This window comes from Dermochelys coriacea, chromosome 4 (genome assembly GCF_009764565.3).
Source record: "Dermochelys coriacea isolate rDerCor1 chromosome 4, rDerCor1.pri.v4, whole genome shotgun sequence".
NCBI lineage: Eukaryota > Metazoa > Chordata > Testudines > Dermochelyidae > Dermochelys > Dermochelys coriacea.
Window position 1 is genome coordinate 11,175,989 of NC_050071.1, and position 15,370 is coordinate 11,191,358.

Consider the following 15,370-nt stretch of genomic DNA (forward strand, 5'->3'; position numbering starts at 1 on the left):
TTTACCTTTTGCTGCAGATTCTGTCGTCTCTGTGAAGAAAACCACTATCCCCTCCATACTGGCTTTTTTTCTAAGATGGGTTTGAGAGGGTGCTCTAGCTCTTTTGATGTTCAGACACCCATCCTTAGGCTTCCCCACTGTCTTCTACCAGGGTCCTTGAAGTAAGATGCTGCTTTTTACTAGGGCTGTCAAACTCTTAAAAAAATTAATTGCAAGATTAAAAAAAGTCACAATTAATCGCACTATTAAACAATAGAATACCATTTATTTAAATATTTTTGGTGCGTGTGTTGAGGACGGCTGTCTCTTTAAACAAAGCACTCAGGACCCCGAATGCTTTTTCAGCCAGCAGCAGGTGCTGTCGGCAGCACTCGCTCTTCAGGCAGCAGCAGAGCATCTCCCCTGTCCCCCAACCCAGCTCAGTGGTGACCGGGTACATGGGTTGAGGGAGGGAGACACCCCAACATCAGCCCTCCCTGCCTCCACTCTGTGCAAGAGGCAGGCTCCTGGTCTGGAGCAGCGTGGCTAGGGGCGACTTCGTGGCAGGGAGAAGAGGCAGAAGCAGCAGTGGAACAGGGCAGCGGGAGAAGCGGCACTCCTGCCTTGGGGGCACGCAGCAGTGCCCCTCGAGCATGGTGCCTCCTGGGCGTGATTAATGCTCATTTAATTCAAGACAAATTAACTTTTTTTAATCACATGTTAACTGCAATTAATTGATGGCTCTAATTATTTTTATTACAAATATGTGCACTGTGTAAAAAAAAAAGATAGTAATAAAAAATACAAATTGAGCATTGTACACTTTGTATTCTGTGAAACTGAAATCAATATTTTTGAAAATGTAGAAGAACATCCAAAATATTTATAATTTTAAACTGGTATTCTGTTTAACAGTGTGATTAATACTGATTAATCACAGGTAATTATTTTCATCTAGATAATTTGTTTTGCCTTAATCTCTTGAGTTGACTTTTTACCCTTTGTCTAAACTGCATGCAAACAGTCCTGTCCTGGAAAGTGGCTGTTACTTAGCCTAGAAAGTTGGGACTTGCACAGTGGTGTAACCTCTTCCTATTTCATGTCTCAAGAAGAAATGTGCCCAAGTTTTTTTTCCCAAGACAGTCAGTGATTTTCCTTGCTAGCCAGGATATTTGACTCTAACATCTGTCCCAAGGCCAGAGTAGAGGTAGTTCGCATTCCTTGGACAGTTGTTCAGTACTTGAGAGCTACTTATCCACAAGCGAAGGTTCTTGTGCTTTTTCAGAGTGGAGGAGTTGTCAAAATAACTCTTCCTTGCTGCATGAGGCCCTTCATCTGGCATTGCTCCTCTGCAGATCTCTCCTGCCCATAGAACCTTCATGATTCTTTTGAGTGGTGACCACATCCTAGGCAAAGCACCGCAAGGCCTCTGTGGACAGGCTCTGGTGGGCTGCGTTCTGGTGCTCAGATGTACCTTCCTGAGGCCCTACTGGAAGGATTCGCTTGCATCAGCTGATGCAGTCCTTGAAAGCATCTTTCTGCAGCAGTTTTTAGTGCTATTGCCTTGTGAAGGAGGCCAGTATACTCCACAGTGCTCTGAACAGCCTTCCCTGCCCCTTCACCTCTCCTTTTCCTAGCCAGTCTTAGCTTCTCACTAGTTTCTCCTTCCTTTCCTGGTCACTGCCAGTCAGATCCTTTCATCCATACAGGTGGTGGCTATGCATCGGTAGAGAGTGTAGTGGAGACAGGACTCTGGCATTTGTACCATTGTCACATCTCTTGAGGCAGGTGATGTAAAAACACCAGAGTCCTGTCTCCACTACACCCTTCACCATTGATATCACTGGTGGAGCAGCTACAGTGATGAACTACAGCTCTTAAATTGTCATTGTAAATGAGTCCAGGATTGTGGACTCTCTAAACTATTTAGCTTTGTCTTCATTAGTGCTTAAATTAACACCACTGCAGCTGCACCTGTTGGCTACAGATACAGAATGTGCTCATGTGATCTTTCATACTTTATCAGTGATTGTCATAAAACGCTGTCGGTGCACCTGTGAGTTTCAGGTGCAGTGGTGGTGGTGGGGAGAATTTGTTCAACCAGTCAGTAACCGGGTATTTATATGTAGCTTCATCCTGCAACAAAGTGGCCGTGCACACCTCGGTCTGCCTGATCTCCCGCTCTCCAGGTTTAACAGTTTCGGACAGTGCAGAAGTAATTCTCCTCTCAATAGAATTACTGCATAGGTTGGTACATCATTGTTTGTTCTGCTTTGTGAAGCATTCATCAATTGCTATTGATGGGAGAGATATTGTCTTATGTTCTAGTCTGCCTGTTAAGAATTTCCAGAAGTACGGCCTAGGCTTGCTGGCCCTGGACCTCATCTTGCCAGGTGCCATGACTAGTGGCTTTTACTGGCAATGCGTACCCACTTTCATCATCAGTAATACTTACAATGTAAAGTTTGGAGGATGAAGGCAGTGCCAAACCCTCTGTTATCTTCCATATTATCTTCTACTGTGTGATTGAAATCCCTTAAGAATGGCCAAGTGGGACTGGTAATAAAGAAAAGTGTAAATATTAAATGTCTTAACTCCATTGGCTGTCATTGGACATTGTTGATAATTAATATTACAGGGTTCAAAATTGTTAGCAAAGAAGTCAGGGAGAGGATCAAGAGCTCAGTTAAGTCCACAGTTTCTGATACGCAAGGGCAGCTTGCTATCCTGGGGCAAAGTTGCTCCATAGAATTACTATCTCCATGGAACGCCCTTTATCACAGGCGGTGTCTAACTCTGCCATATTTGGCAATCATGCTGTACAGAATGACTGTTAGGGGAAGCTCTAAGAACAAGTGCAACAGAGGTGAGGTGCTGCCCTGGTGTTTCTAAAAATGTGTGCATATATGCCATCGTTGAAAGGAAAATGAGATTGAGGGACTGAGAATCAACACAGCTTTGTGAGAAGGAAAAACAGGAATGAAAAAGAATAGGGCAAGCAAGCAAGCTATTGACATGCATGTATAATACTAAACCTGGATGCTACGATAGAGCTATCAAAATTGTATGTAGGCATATCAGTCCCATACTTCATATCTTTGGAAACCATCCCCACAGCTTTATTAGTTTTAAACCATGTTAAGAGGGGGTAGCCTAATATTGCTGCTAATTCAAAATCAGACTGTTCTTTGCTATTGGATGTGTAATTATGGAAGTGAAGTAGGTATCCTAAAAATTACACTGACAGTTAATTCATCTTTGCAGCTGGTCTTTGTAAATCTGTTGTAATATTAACTGTAGCAAGTTGTGTTGCTGTTTTGCTAAAGGGATATTTATTGCATTAAGTATGTTAGTGACTTCAATAAAAACATGTATTTCTTGGAGGGGAATTGGTGTTTTGCTGGAAGTATTTAGCAGTGTGCCAGATCTCTGCAATCCAGACACGCATCATTATGCAGGACTTTGACATCACCCACTTTTGACTGACATTGGAATTACAAATATTAGGTACAAAACATCTGTGTATGTATCTGCTGGCCAAAGAGCTAATGCAAGATTGACTCAAGTGTTTCTGTATGCTTCTGGAATGTCTTGTCAGGTTCTAGATTTTCTCATAGGCTTTGTGGCTATGCTATTTTGTTTATTAAACATTTAAGAAAAACCTGAGAAAATAAGCTCTCTCCTCCTCCTCCTCCTGCCCCATTCCCACCTTCCTGGGGGAACGTCAGTTGACTTGACACTCCCAACTCTGAGTGCTGTTCTGAGGCAGTATGGTGTCTTTTTTTTTTTTTTTTTTTTTTTTTTTTTTTGTCTAGTACTTTCACACTTCTGGGTAGGAGAACTATGTAATTACAAAGTAGATGTCGTATAGTACACTGGGGTCCTGGGTAGAATTTATGGTATTCAGATACTTCTGTTATGGGACTTGAACAAATACCTTGGAAGAGTGATGGGGTGTCTTTTTTTTTTTTTTTCTTCTTCAAACAAATGAATCATTTGACTCACTGGTTGGCCTTGGAAAGTGAAAATCTTATCTACTGCCTTTAGCAACTTAGCTGGAAAATTAGGTAAAAATGAGGTTTACCAGAGCTTTTTGATTCACAGCTAACTCTGCTGGAGAACCTGGGTCGTAGCTTTTTTTAAGCTGTAGCCTCTGTTTCAGCCAGTAGCATTTAGTAAGTTCCCTTATCTCCTTTTGAGTTGGAAGGGAGTGATTAGCTAAGGATCAGATAATTAATATAATTTGTCATATGAGCTCTGTTTGAATTCTAGTTACGCTTAGTTTTAAAGTTAGATCTTTATTTTTATTTCCAGGAGATTCATAAGAAGGTGATGTCCCTACAGTTCAGTGAATGTCACACTAAGATTCGTCATGTTGATGCACATGCAACCTTGAGTGATGGTGTAGTCGTGCAGGTCATGGGGGAACTGTCTAACAATGGGCAACCAATGAGGAAGTTTATGCAAACCTTTGTTCTGGCTCCAGAAGTAAGTATGTACTGGAATGTGATTGCCTTGAACTTTATGAAGACTTGAGACCCTGGGGGTTTTTGCCTTCCTCTACAGCCTGGGGTAAAAGTTTACTTGCAGGTTTAAACTCATGTAAATGATGGATTCTCTGTAACTTGAAGTCTATCAGTCGTATTTCGAGGACTTCAGTAACTCAGCCAGAGGTTATGGGTCTATTACAGGGGTGGGTGGGTTCTGTGGCGCAATGTACAGGAGGTCAGTAGATGATCATGATGGTCCCTTCTGACCTTAAAGTCTTTGAATCTGTGACAGAAACCTGGCCTGTAGGTAGGATCTGGCCCACTAGATTGTAGGTAGTACTTCATATGGCCTTGACTTCTATAGAGTTAGCCCACAGACCATAATTAAATGTAATTTGTCCCTTTCACAAAATGAGTTTGACACCCTTGACTTAATCTTATTCAACTCATTATCCTCCTGTAGTGTTTGGGTAATGCAAAGCCACTGTAGACAAACACAGATATTTGGTTTAAGCAACACAGGTCATGACTTACATGATCCTTATATAATGGAATGCAGTACAAAAAAGAATAGTTTCCTATTCCCGATGCTTGTATTCCTTTTTATTACAAACCTTTATTAGATTCTTTGAACTCTGCTGCTGGGTAAAACTTACCTGTTTTGAGAAGCTCCTTTAACTTGTACCTTTTTTTTTTTTTTTTTCTAAGTAGAAGCAAAAATAAATGCCTCAATTTTAAAATGGCAAAAGGTCAATAGCTTTTTTGGAAAGAAGTCTCACAAATGAGTATCCATGAAATAAATGAATTTTTATATTCAGTAATTAAAAAGCATAAAGTTACTGTCAGTATAAACACTCAGGATTTATCTTAATGCTTGAAGTTTTTTGACTGATACTTTGGTCTCAACTATAGGATTTGGTTATTTGTGTACTTAAAAAAAAAAAAATAGCCACATACAAACCCGCGTTAATGAGATGGGTAGACACCAAGGATTATTTTAAAAGTACTGAACTTTATGTAATTTTATTGGCGCTCGTATTATGGTGGTGACTGAACTAGAAATGTGAATCTGAAGTAAGGAGTGATGTTACAAAGCTTACGGATCTAGTCAGTCAGCAGTAAAGACCACTCATCTCTCTGTTCAAGTAACTTATAAATGTGTATGCTTTTCACTTCCACAGGGATCTGTTCCAAATAAGTTCTATGTCCATAATGATATATTCCGCTATGAAGATGAAGTATTTGGAGACTCTGAGGCTGAACTTGATGAAGGTGAGAACTTAATTTCTGTATGCCTTGGGTTCATTTGTACTTCTCTTCATTTTCCTTGGCAAATAGCCTCTTGAGTTTCACGTCTCGAGACAAATAAGTGCTGTCTTATATTCTCTTCTATATATATTGTACATAATTTTTGTTAGAGCTGGAGTCTTAGGGTTCAGAGTAGCAGCCATGTTAGTCTGTATTCATGTACTCATGAAAGCTTATGTTCAAATAAATTCGTTAGTCTCTAAGGTGCCACAAGTACTCCTTTTCTTTTAGTCTTAGGGTTATAATTCTGCTCCTGTGATATGCAGAATGTCTTTTGTAGGACCCAGTATAGATACAGCTTACGTATTGATGGTTACACTCGTACATCTGGTAAGCTTAATTAAGAATGGAAACGAAATGAGCAATAGTGAACTTGGAAATTGAAGTATCACTTCAAGTTTGGAAGTTTAGCTATACTGTTTGTCAAAAGGCATGTCAGTTAAGCAAGTCAAAGTTTAATTGCACATTTTACTTAGCACTGTGACCTTAGCCCTGAAGCTGGATCAGATGTTTGAGTGCTAGAGGACAGTCCTCCACTCATTTAAATGTTCAGCCTTCCACAAAGTATGCATCCTCTGTTTGATAATATCCAACAGGGATTTGCAGGGGTGGTTTCCTGAATGAGCACCTCTGCTCACTTACCAGTTTAATAGGCAATTAAGAGTAGGCTTGCCATATGTCAAGAGCACATGCTAACCTCGATGCTGTGACCATTGGAGCCACTCACTTTCTCTTTTGTGGACCCAAATATTTCATGCCTATCTATAGAAATAGTGGTACCCCCTTGAGTGTACTCAGCTCTTTCTAGCAGTTAAAAGCCAGATCAGAGCTCCCTGTCTCATCGTTGGCCAAATTTTTAAATCACTTTAAACAAGTGATCAACTAATGGGTATAGTCAGTGTTAAATATGTAGTTTTTATTTCACTCACAGTAGCTGGTTGAGATACAGCATTTCTCATCTCATTTTTGCTGCTAATTGCTTTGGTTCTGTGACATACTGGAGAAGTCCAGGTTCAACTTGTGTGCCTCTTGCTTTGGCAAGACTCCACTCCATACAAACCTACTTTGCTTTATATGGATGCATGGTGAACATTATTTAGGGAGATTCACAACCTTTGTAGCCTTTACTTCTGTCTAGAAAGACTGCTTGCTCTCTCCCTCTCTTTCTGAGGAGCCGTAGAAGGCAACTTGGATTGGAGTAGAGAGTGTAAATATATCCATTCTTGGACCCTCCTTGGCTGCCAGGTCTAGGGTAAAGTTGAAGGCTGAGTCTTAGTGGCCAAAGACATCCAAGAAACCCAGCCAGTCTGGAGATCTGTTGGGTGTGAAGCCATGTGCTGCTTCTCTTGTATTGAGAAAGGTGTAGAAAAATCTTATTTCCCCCATTCCTTCTGCAGTCTTGGTGGCAAAATATTACCTAAAAGTGCCAGTGAAATCCAAATACCTAGGGCTTGCCTGAGTATAAAGTTGTGGTTTTAAAATGAGTTTTTAATCAGATTTTTGAGCTAAATTGCTGTAAAAGGGAGCATAGACCTTTTTTTTTTAATTTTTAGTTAAATCAGACTTGTTTTGGTTTAGGTTTAAGTCAATTAAGGTCAGGCTTAAGCTCAACTGAAATCAGCCACCTCTTAAATCACAATAAAAATGTGCACCCAGGGCTTTGTACCAATCTAAACAACCTGGAAATCAATGCAAGTTTGTGTGTAGACAAACCCTGATGGTTCATGCTACTTACAAAATGTTCCCAAAGGATAAGGTAGTTTGGAAAGTCCATCTCGACCAATCATTCTTTTTTTCTGAAATAGAAGTTGTTTGTTTTTACTTAGTACTGTTACTTGCAGGTAAATTGTTTAATCTCCCCTTTTTATCCGCCACATATGTAAAGGTGTTTGTTGTAAAACAAAACAATCAGCCTGATATTGCAGCACTGTAGTCTCCTCTTTGGAAATGTAAAGGTGAAAAGCATCCCTGGAGAGCTTAAGTGTCCTACCCTTTTCTGTGTTAAATGTCTTGCTTACAGTGGTGAAGCACGACTTTTAGTTCTCTTATTTCACATCTTGGTTTTGTGTTCGTGTCCATTGTTTTGTGCCAGGAAATTGATTTTCATCAAGGAAATGATATCGACTTGTTGAATCTATATTCTCTCCAGCGAGCAGAATTGAACGTGCTCTAAAAAGTGCTTTACATTTCCTTGAACGTTGATCACAAGTCTTGTTTTGTCTGTCAGAATCGGAAGAAGAGGTTGAAGAGGAGCAGGAAGAAAGGCAGCCATCCCCTGAGCAAGTGCAAGAGAATACAAGCAGTACATATTATGAAAGCCACCCTGTAACGTAAGAAGTCCGTGCTAAACAGAAGAAAACAATGGCTTTGGCTGCTTAGTCCTAAATACAGTTAATTCCCTAAAATATCTGTTTAACCAAACTAATGCACATATGGCCCTTATATGCCAGAAACTGTGTATGCTGACCTTTGTTTAGATGAAATATGTATGTTTGTAGGATATTGTAACTCATTATTTTTAATCTTATCTCTGGTCTGTAAATGTGAAGTGACAAATGTGAACATAAATAGGGATTAAATTCCCAATCAGTATGTGTTGACGCCTTAATCCATTCCCTTAGTTGTAATCCGCCCTTTTATTACACAAATATCTACTATATATTACGGTAGCACGGGAGGCCTGGCCCGCTGAAATCAGTGCCCCATTGTACAGAGATACAGTAAGTGTGTACTTTTCCTAACCATTTTAAAATCTAAGAAAGACAGACAAAAGGTGGAAGAAGAGAAGCATTATTCCTGCTTTACAAATGAGACAGGCAGGCACAAGGATTGAGCACAAGATTTTCAGATTTAGGCACCAAAATATCTGGCTGTTTTCTCAGAAGAGCTCAGGTGCTGGATGCTGTGCTCTTTTGAAAAATCTCCCTAAGCGTGTCATTGGGGGCTGGGCATTTATGAAAATGCCTTTATTTAGTTGCCTAAGTGGCAAGAATCTCTCTTCTGGAAATCTGGCTGTAAGTGACTGGCCCAAGGTTACGTAGGGAAACATGACACTGCTGAGAATTGAACTCGGATCCTAATCTTAGTCTACTGCCTTCCCCACAAGACTATTTTAAATGTTTCTTTAGACTAAATTAGGCCCTTAGTGCCAACTTTGCAAATGTTTCTGTCTTCATGGGGTCTTGCACAGGTGTAACTGGCTGGAATTTAGCAAACAATTCCATTCCTGTCCAATAAGGAAACTTCACTTTCTCAACTGTTGGCTCTTACAAAGCTAATGAGAGTGGAAAACAGTAAATTTATTTGAGAACTTCTCTTTTACACTGAGCAGAAAAATAAGGTGCTGTTTTTTTGTCTCTAGAATAGAATTATGCTTAAGATTTTCGTTTGGTAACTAGCTTTTTTTCAACACACTCTCAAATGAGATGGGAACTATAAATTTGCATGTGTACAGTCAACACAAGCACTGTTCACAGCCCTAGTTTGCTGTTTCTCATCTTGTCAGAAATGCCTCTTGCCATTTTTAAGTGGCAGTTCTCCAACTTTTCAAGTCCATTCCCTAAAAGTGATACATGCATAATGTGGGCTTGATAATATTCACATTATAGCTAATGGTAAAATTCACCTTGACTTTAATAGAACTACAGTGTGGCTTTGTGTGCAACTAAAGGTAGGGGCAAAAATAGTCTTTGCTTATACTGTCAATGTACAGGATGTCACGGTAGGAAGCTGAAAACCTATCTGGAAAAAAAAAAAAATCAGCATTGCATGTTAGCAAAGCTTTATCATAAGAGCCTTGTACTTTACGTTGAACAAAATGCCTCTAATTCTAGTAATGGAATGGAGGAGCCTTTGGAAGAATCGTCTCATGAGCCTGAGCCAGAGTTGGAATCTGAAACAAAAACAGAGGAGCTGAAATCTGAAGTAGAAGAAAAGAATCTTGAAGAGCTAGAAGAAAAATCTCCATCCCCACCTCCAGTAGAACTTGTTTCTCTACCACAAGAACCTCCAAAGGTTAGTTAAAGTTTAACTTTGTACACATGGATGAAGACGATAATCCAAAACACTGACTGCTCAGTGTTATGCTGAATGCGAACTGCTTTCTCGTGTGCCAGATTGATAGATTTTTTTTTTCAGTGTCCTGCTCTGTGAACCACAACACTAAAAAAAAAAAAAGTTCTTGTCAAAAAGATTTTTAAAAGATTAATGTGAACTGCTGTACAAATGATCTCTTTAAATGTAGTGCTCTGCTTGTGAAGTATGCGTGTGGGTGGTTATGAGCTTAAACCTTTTTAAATGTAGAGTTAGATGTAAAATAGCTAAATGAATTTAAGTGGGAGTCGCTGCCCTTTAAAATTAAAGGAGTTATCTCTTCACCTGCATGATGACTAGCAGTGTAGCTGTAAAAATGAATCTGAGGGTTTTAGCTGTCTCCCTCTAGGCGGGATGCCGTATTTCCAAAAACCATGCGCCGTCTGGTATGGTTAGACCCACTTAGTTTGAAAAGATATGGGGGGAAGGAAACAGAAACCGGGTAGAGGTCATTTACTTCAGCATGGGTCTTCAGCACTGTCGGTCCTGATCTCTTTTCCTGTTTAGCTTTAACTTCTGACTTCCACTTCTCCTTTCTTTCTTTCTCCAGAAGACAAATTTAGGACCAAAAACTTACCCTGTAGCCATTACGATTTTGTCTATCAACTGTTGTCTTTTGGAAAGCGGTGGTTTGGGGGCATTCAGAGAACGGGGGTTCAGTTAGGTAGTGTACCTGAGTACAAGTACTTGCTCTGCACTGTTAGAGAGATTGGACAGTTAAAACTGCAAACCCTTCAATATCTGTCTCTTACTGGCATTGTTTGTTTATATTTGTAATCCTGGTACAATGATTACTGACAGCTTAGATTTGACTCAAAAATATATTTTCAGCAGACTAGTTTCCCTCTAGGAATGTCAGTGGTTTGCCATGATTAGTAGCCTAGGTTTGTTGCATTTCTGCAGGCTTTCTCTTGGGCTTCAGTGACCAGTAAAAACCTGCCTCCTAGTGGTACTGTTTCTTCCTCTGGAATTCCACCCCATGTTAAAGCACCAGTCTCACAGGTAATCAATCTGTGAACTCCTTGGATTGTCTCGTTACCTCTGCAACTACTTTAGTCTTTAAACTAACAGATCAAATTGTGATGACGTAAATTGCACAAGTTCTGTCTTAAATGTTAATGCACTTACCTTAATGTTGCAATTAAAAATTAATTAAAAGGCACATTCACTTAACAGGTGAGAGTTCTGGGTGGTGGCGAGTAATTTAAGTCTGTTCACATGTAATCAAGAAATGACACTTCTAAATTTTCTGACATTGTTTGTTTATAAGGTTAAATGTAACCGTAATTTTACTGTAGTATGTACAATGGGGTCATTCATTGCCAGAATTACCAATCCAGTTACCCTGCCATTGGGAAACGAAATTGTTCCTTTTGAGAAAGGAACAGAGCCTCTCCTAGTGAGGTGATGTTTCTCTGCAAAAAGAAATATTAAAAATTCTCAATTATATATTTATATGAATTAACTGTACTGCTATGGAACCCTGTACCAACTTATGACTGTGAGAGGTGGGAGGGTTCACCTTTGCTTGCCAGCACAGTGGTCTCTTCCAGTTCCCAGACTGTTTGTGACAGGGTAGTAGTGTACGTCATTCAGATACCAAAGACAAGAGGAAATACCTAGTCAGTGGGAAATTCCTAGAGAATTTCATTTCCCCGAGAATTTCTTGTCCTCCACATATCCAAAAACTTGCTTAAAATAAAGAAGGCAATTTTGAAAATGTTAATGTTCTATAGTAACCTAATGAGTTACCTAAGGACATTTGTGGTAGCTCACTTCTAAACTGTAATAGGCCACAATTTTCAGTAGGACAATTCAGAAACCATTATTACAGCGCTTCCTACCACCTGTTTTCTCTCCATTTTATGGTCTCAAGGAGGAAACTGGCTAGGATCGCCCTTCTGCTGTCTGCCCATGGAATGCTTTTGTGGTGCTGCCTTCTCCTTGACAGGGTTGTCATGGAAATCATGCTTTGTAATGACTAGGAAAACCTGGTTAGTTTTTAAACTGCCTTGCACTGAGGGGAGAGTAAGCAGTCAAGATGACCACTCTTGTTTGCACAGAACAGTGAGCTTGTTCCTATACAGAACCAAAGACTGCTTCCTTGTGCCACTTCAGTTTCAGTTTAGAGAGCATTCTGAGCACTTCGATGTATTGTTTACGTATGTCAACAAAAGCCAGACCATCAAATATAGTTTGATTGTCCCCCTCCATCTTTCACTGTATTTCCATATAGAGTTTGCCAATGGCAGAAGAAAGACATGTCATATTTTGTGTCCTTTCATTGGGATTCTATGTTCAAGTAAGTCTGTTCAGACGTTTTCAGATAGGACTAAAGCAGGTTTTTACAGACAGAGTCTCAACTCCATTATCTCTTATGGGAAGTAGATGGAAAAATATCTTTCCAGCCTCCTTTATGTGCTGCTTAGAATCAGTGCTTGGAGGATTGGTGGGAACGACACTTACTTTATTGTAGGGGGTGTTTTCAAGCATTAGTATTTCTTTTTCCCTATCTTGTTTCAGGCTATCAACATCTCAATTACTCTTGTGTTTATGCAAGCATAACCCCCCATTTGGATTGTTCTTAGACCTTTTTTTCTTTTTCAAGCCCCACAAAATAGTGAGCGTGGGGGAAACTCTAGGATTCTCATCTGCCAACTCTTAACTTTCAAGTAAAGTACTTGTTATGACTCTTTAAAGAGGTGGCAATTAGTAAGTACCATTTTAGATTTAGACTAATTACTTTTGTGACCATTAACTACTATGGGGCTGGTCATATTCAGCCTGTAGTAACTAGGCACTTGTATCCCTTTCCTTCTTATTTGTGTTCAGAGATAAACGCTGAATATGGGAGTAACATAGGTCATGTTTTCACTGCTAAGAGAAGATGTGGTGGTGGTTTTGGTGTGATTTCCTCTCCCCCCCCCCTTCATCTCAGGGTAACTAATGCACCTGAGCCATCCCCAGGTAAAAACCACACTGAAGGCATGGTACTATACCCTGTCTGTGGTTGACCGTGTCTAGTTTGCTTTGCAGTGAAACTGAAACTTCCAAGCCTTCATTGTGGTTTTTACCATGGGATAGCTCCCATGCATTAGTGTGGTAAAAACACATCTCTTCTGAGCAGTGAAGACAAGACCTTAAATGTAGTCTGGCCTTCCATTTGAGTTGAAGCCGTGATTACCTACCAAGAAAAGGGCTTAAATAGTCACTAATTCGTATTTAATTTGGAATTTCGGTGAGTTCAAACCAGTGCTGCTTTTGGTGACTGATAGTGTTGTTGCCTTCATGTCTCCAGAACCAAGCCTTAAAAGCTTTTCAGACTGGAATAGGATTTCTTCCTCTTCAGGATGTATATAACAGGATATGTAGATGAGATTTTTCTGAGTATTCTAAGGATGCAGAGTTAATATCTTTCTAAACAGATGAGTAAATCTGAAAAACTGGCTCGTTCTTCTGGGTTTAGGGATTATCTGTTGTCTGGCTCAGTGGATATCTTAAAACCACAAGCCCACAGGGGGAATCTTGGATCAATATTAGTCTAGGCCTCTGTGTGGCTTCATTTTTCCTGTGGTCTATTGGTGAGAATCAAAGTGAGTGATTTCATAGAAGTCAACATGGAGACAATGTTGAAGCAAGCTGAGATTCTTATCTGTATCCCATCTAAATTATCTCCCTTCTGCGGTAACTGTGTGGCAGGCATCTCATCTGAGAAAGACCTTAAACCTCAAGGAATAGAAGTCTTCCAAAGCAGATCCATTCAGTTTTCCATATATATGGTCCAATTTGAGGAATGTCTGTTTTTGACACATGAAATGTTAAAATTTGAGGGCGAATAAGTCTTGCGGGCTTGCTTCTTGTGCTCCTTTTGCCTCTGGGATTCAAGCAAGATGACTATCACAATAGCAGAAGAAGGTCCTGTTTAGTCCTCATTTCTCCTCTTGTGGATTCTGGGAGAATGGAGGCATTTCATCTTTTTTGAGTCTATGCCGAAAGGCTCAAACAACTGCAGGCTTATGAGTATGCTGCATGGGCATTACCAGAAACAAATTATTTTCTAATCATTTTACAGTTCCAAGGAGAGAGGGATGTATCCCATCTCTCTCTGGCATGCTGTAGAAATATTCTTCTGTGGCTTCCAGTGTAGTTCATGCTCTTTCCAGGAAACAGAGGTCTGAGGGAGATTGGGGGATGGAACAAGCAGTTCTCAGTTTCAAGGGCGCCTCTATCCCCTCTCACAGTTTGGTAGGATGCTAGTTTGCAGGAGCACATGCCCTCTCCACTGTTGGCCTGCGAGCTTGGACTCTTTAATTTTGAGGAGTGTACAAAATTGAGGCAGTTGGTATGTCTTGTGCTGAAGAAGGCGGATAGTTTGGTATTGCTGGCCTACTTCTCATAAACCATACACTGGTGTCTAGTAAGGCTGGAACATCTATTTCTTTGGACAGACACACTACTTATTGTGTTAAGTGGGCATCTGAGGTGAATGATTGAGCAGATAGACTGTTTCTCTTGAGACATTCCCCCCCCCCCCCCCCCCCCCCCCCCCAAAAATCAAGTAACTTTGAGGGCAGGGTAGCTTGCTGTTCAGGAAAGAAAAATCTGCGATAGCACTACATGGGAGCTAGAAAGGCAATTAGCTGCTTTTATTTCTATAACATTTTATGCATTAAAACTTCAGGACAATAAAATATCACGGTGGTGCTATTGTGGTCCAAGAGGTCCTGCTGCAGAAGTAGATGCCAGTGCTACACACAGACAAGGTTTTATTTATTTTTTCTAATTCTCGTAATTAAAATGCTCAGTCTAAAAATATTGGCGAGGAAGTGCCTGGTAGGGTGCCACTTGAGTGGTAGGCAGGGTGAGACATTAGTCTTCAGTGTAATATTTGGGCAACTTAATAGGTAATCTTTCCCAGAAAATCTTCTCTGAGCACAAATATTGGGGTTAAGTCACTAGTGTCCATAGTTTGTTTCCAAAGAAAAAGTAGTGGGAATCTCTCCTTACTGTCACTTGCTTTTGAACTGTTGAATCCATATGAGCATTCACTATTCCTTCAGTGAAACACCCCTTTTGGATTTTAGTTCTGCAAGCTCATCTCTGAAACCCTGATGATAGGAATGTGGTCTTTGTGGTGGTAGCATTTGTTTGACTAGTATAAGTGAACTGAATGCTTGTAGCTGATAGCAGCAATTTCTGTAACTAACAGTGAATTTTCAGTCACCTAACTTTCTTGTTCTGTAGCTTCCTACCCCTTTTTGAAGACAGTTTTTGTATGCAGAAGCTTGTGTTTAATGGCTCAAGGTGTGAAGTTTTTATGTGACAGTTTTTGTGTGTGCTCCCTCGTGCACAGGCTTGGCATAGAGAAAGAAAAGGAAGATATCTAACTTCTGCACTGTAGGACTATTTATCTAAGGTAGTTTCTCTTTGATCTCCTTATGGGAGAAGACTGTATTTAGAGATGTGTGAACTTGCTTTCTTTTCCTGTTACGATGTGGCTG

General features: G+C 40.2%; 1 protein-coding gene across 2 annotated transcripts in view; it reads left to right on the top strand.

Moving 5' to 3' along the window:
- G3BP2 (G3BP stress granule assembly factor 2) overlaps positions 1–15,370 on the top strand; it is a 49,266-nt gene that overhangs the window by 25,624 nt on the left and 8,272 nt on the right. The window contains exons 4-8 of one of the 2 annotated variants that reach the window (XM_038400453.2): positions 4,294–4,467; positions 5,651–5,741; positions 8,005–8,107; positions 9,611–9,791; positions 10,773–10,871. In XM_038400453.2, the coding sequence (XP_038256381.1) occupies positions 4,294–4,467; positions 5,651–5,741; positions 8,005–8,107; positions 9,611–9,791; positions 10,773–10,871 (648 nt within the window). The remainder of the gene's footprint in view (positions 1–4,293; positions 4,468–5,650; positions 5,742–8,004; positions 8,108–9,610; positions 9,792–10,772; positions 10,872–15,370) is intronic. The other variant, XM_038400454.2, reaches the window with a different exon arrangement.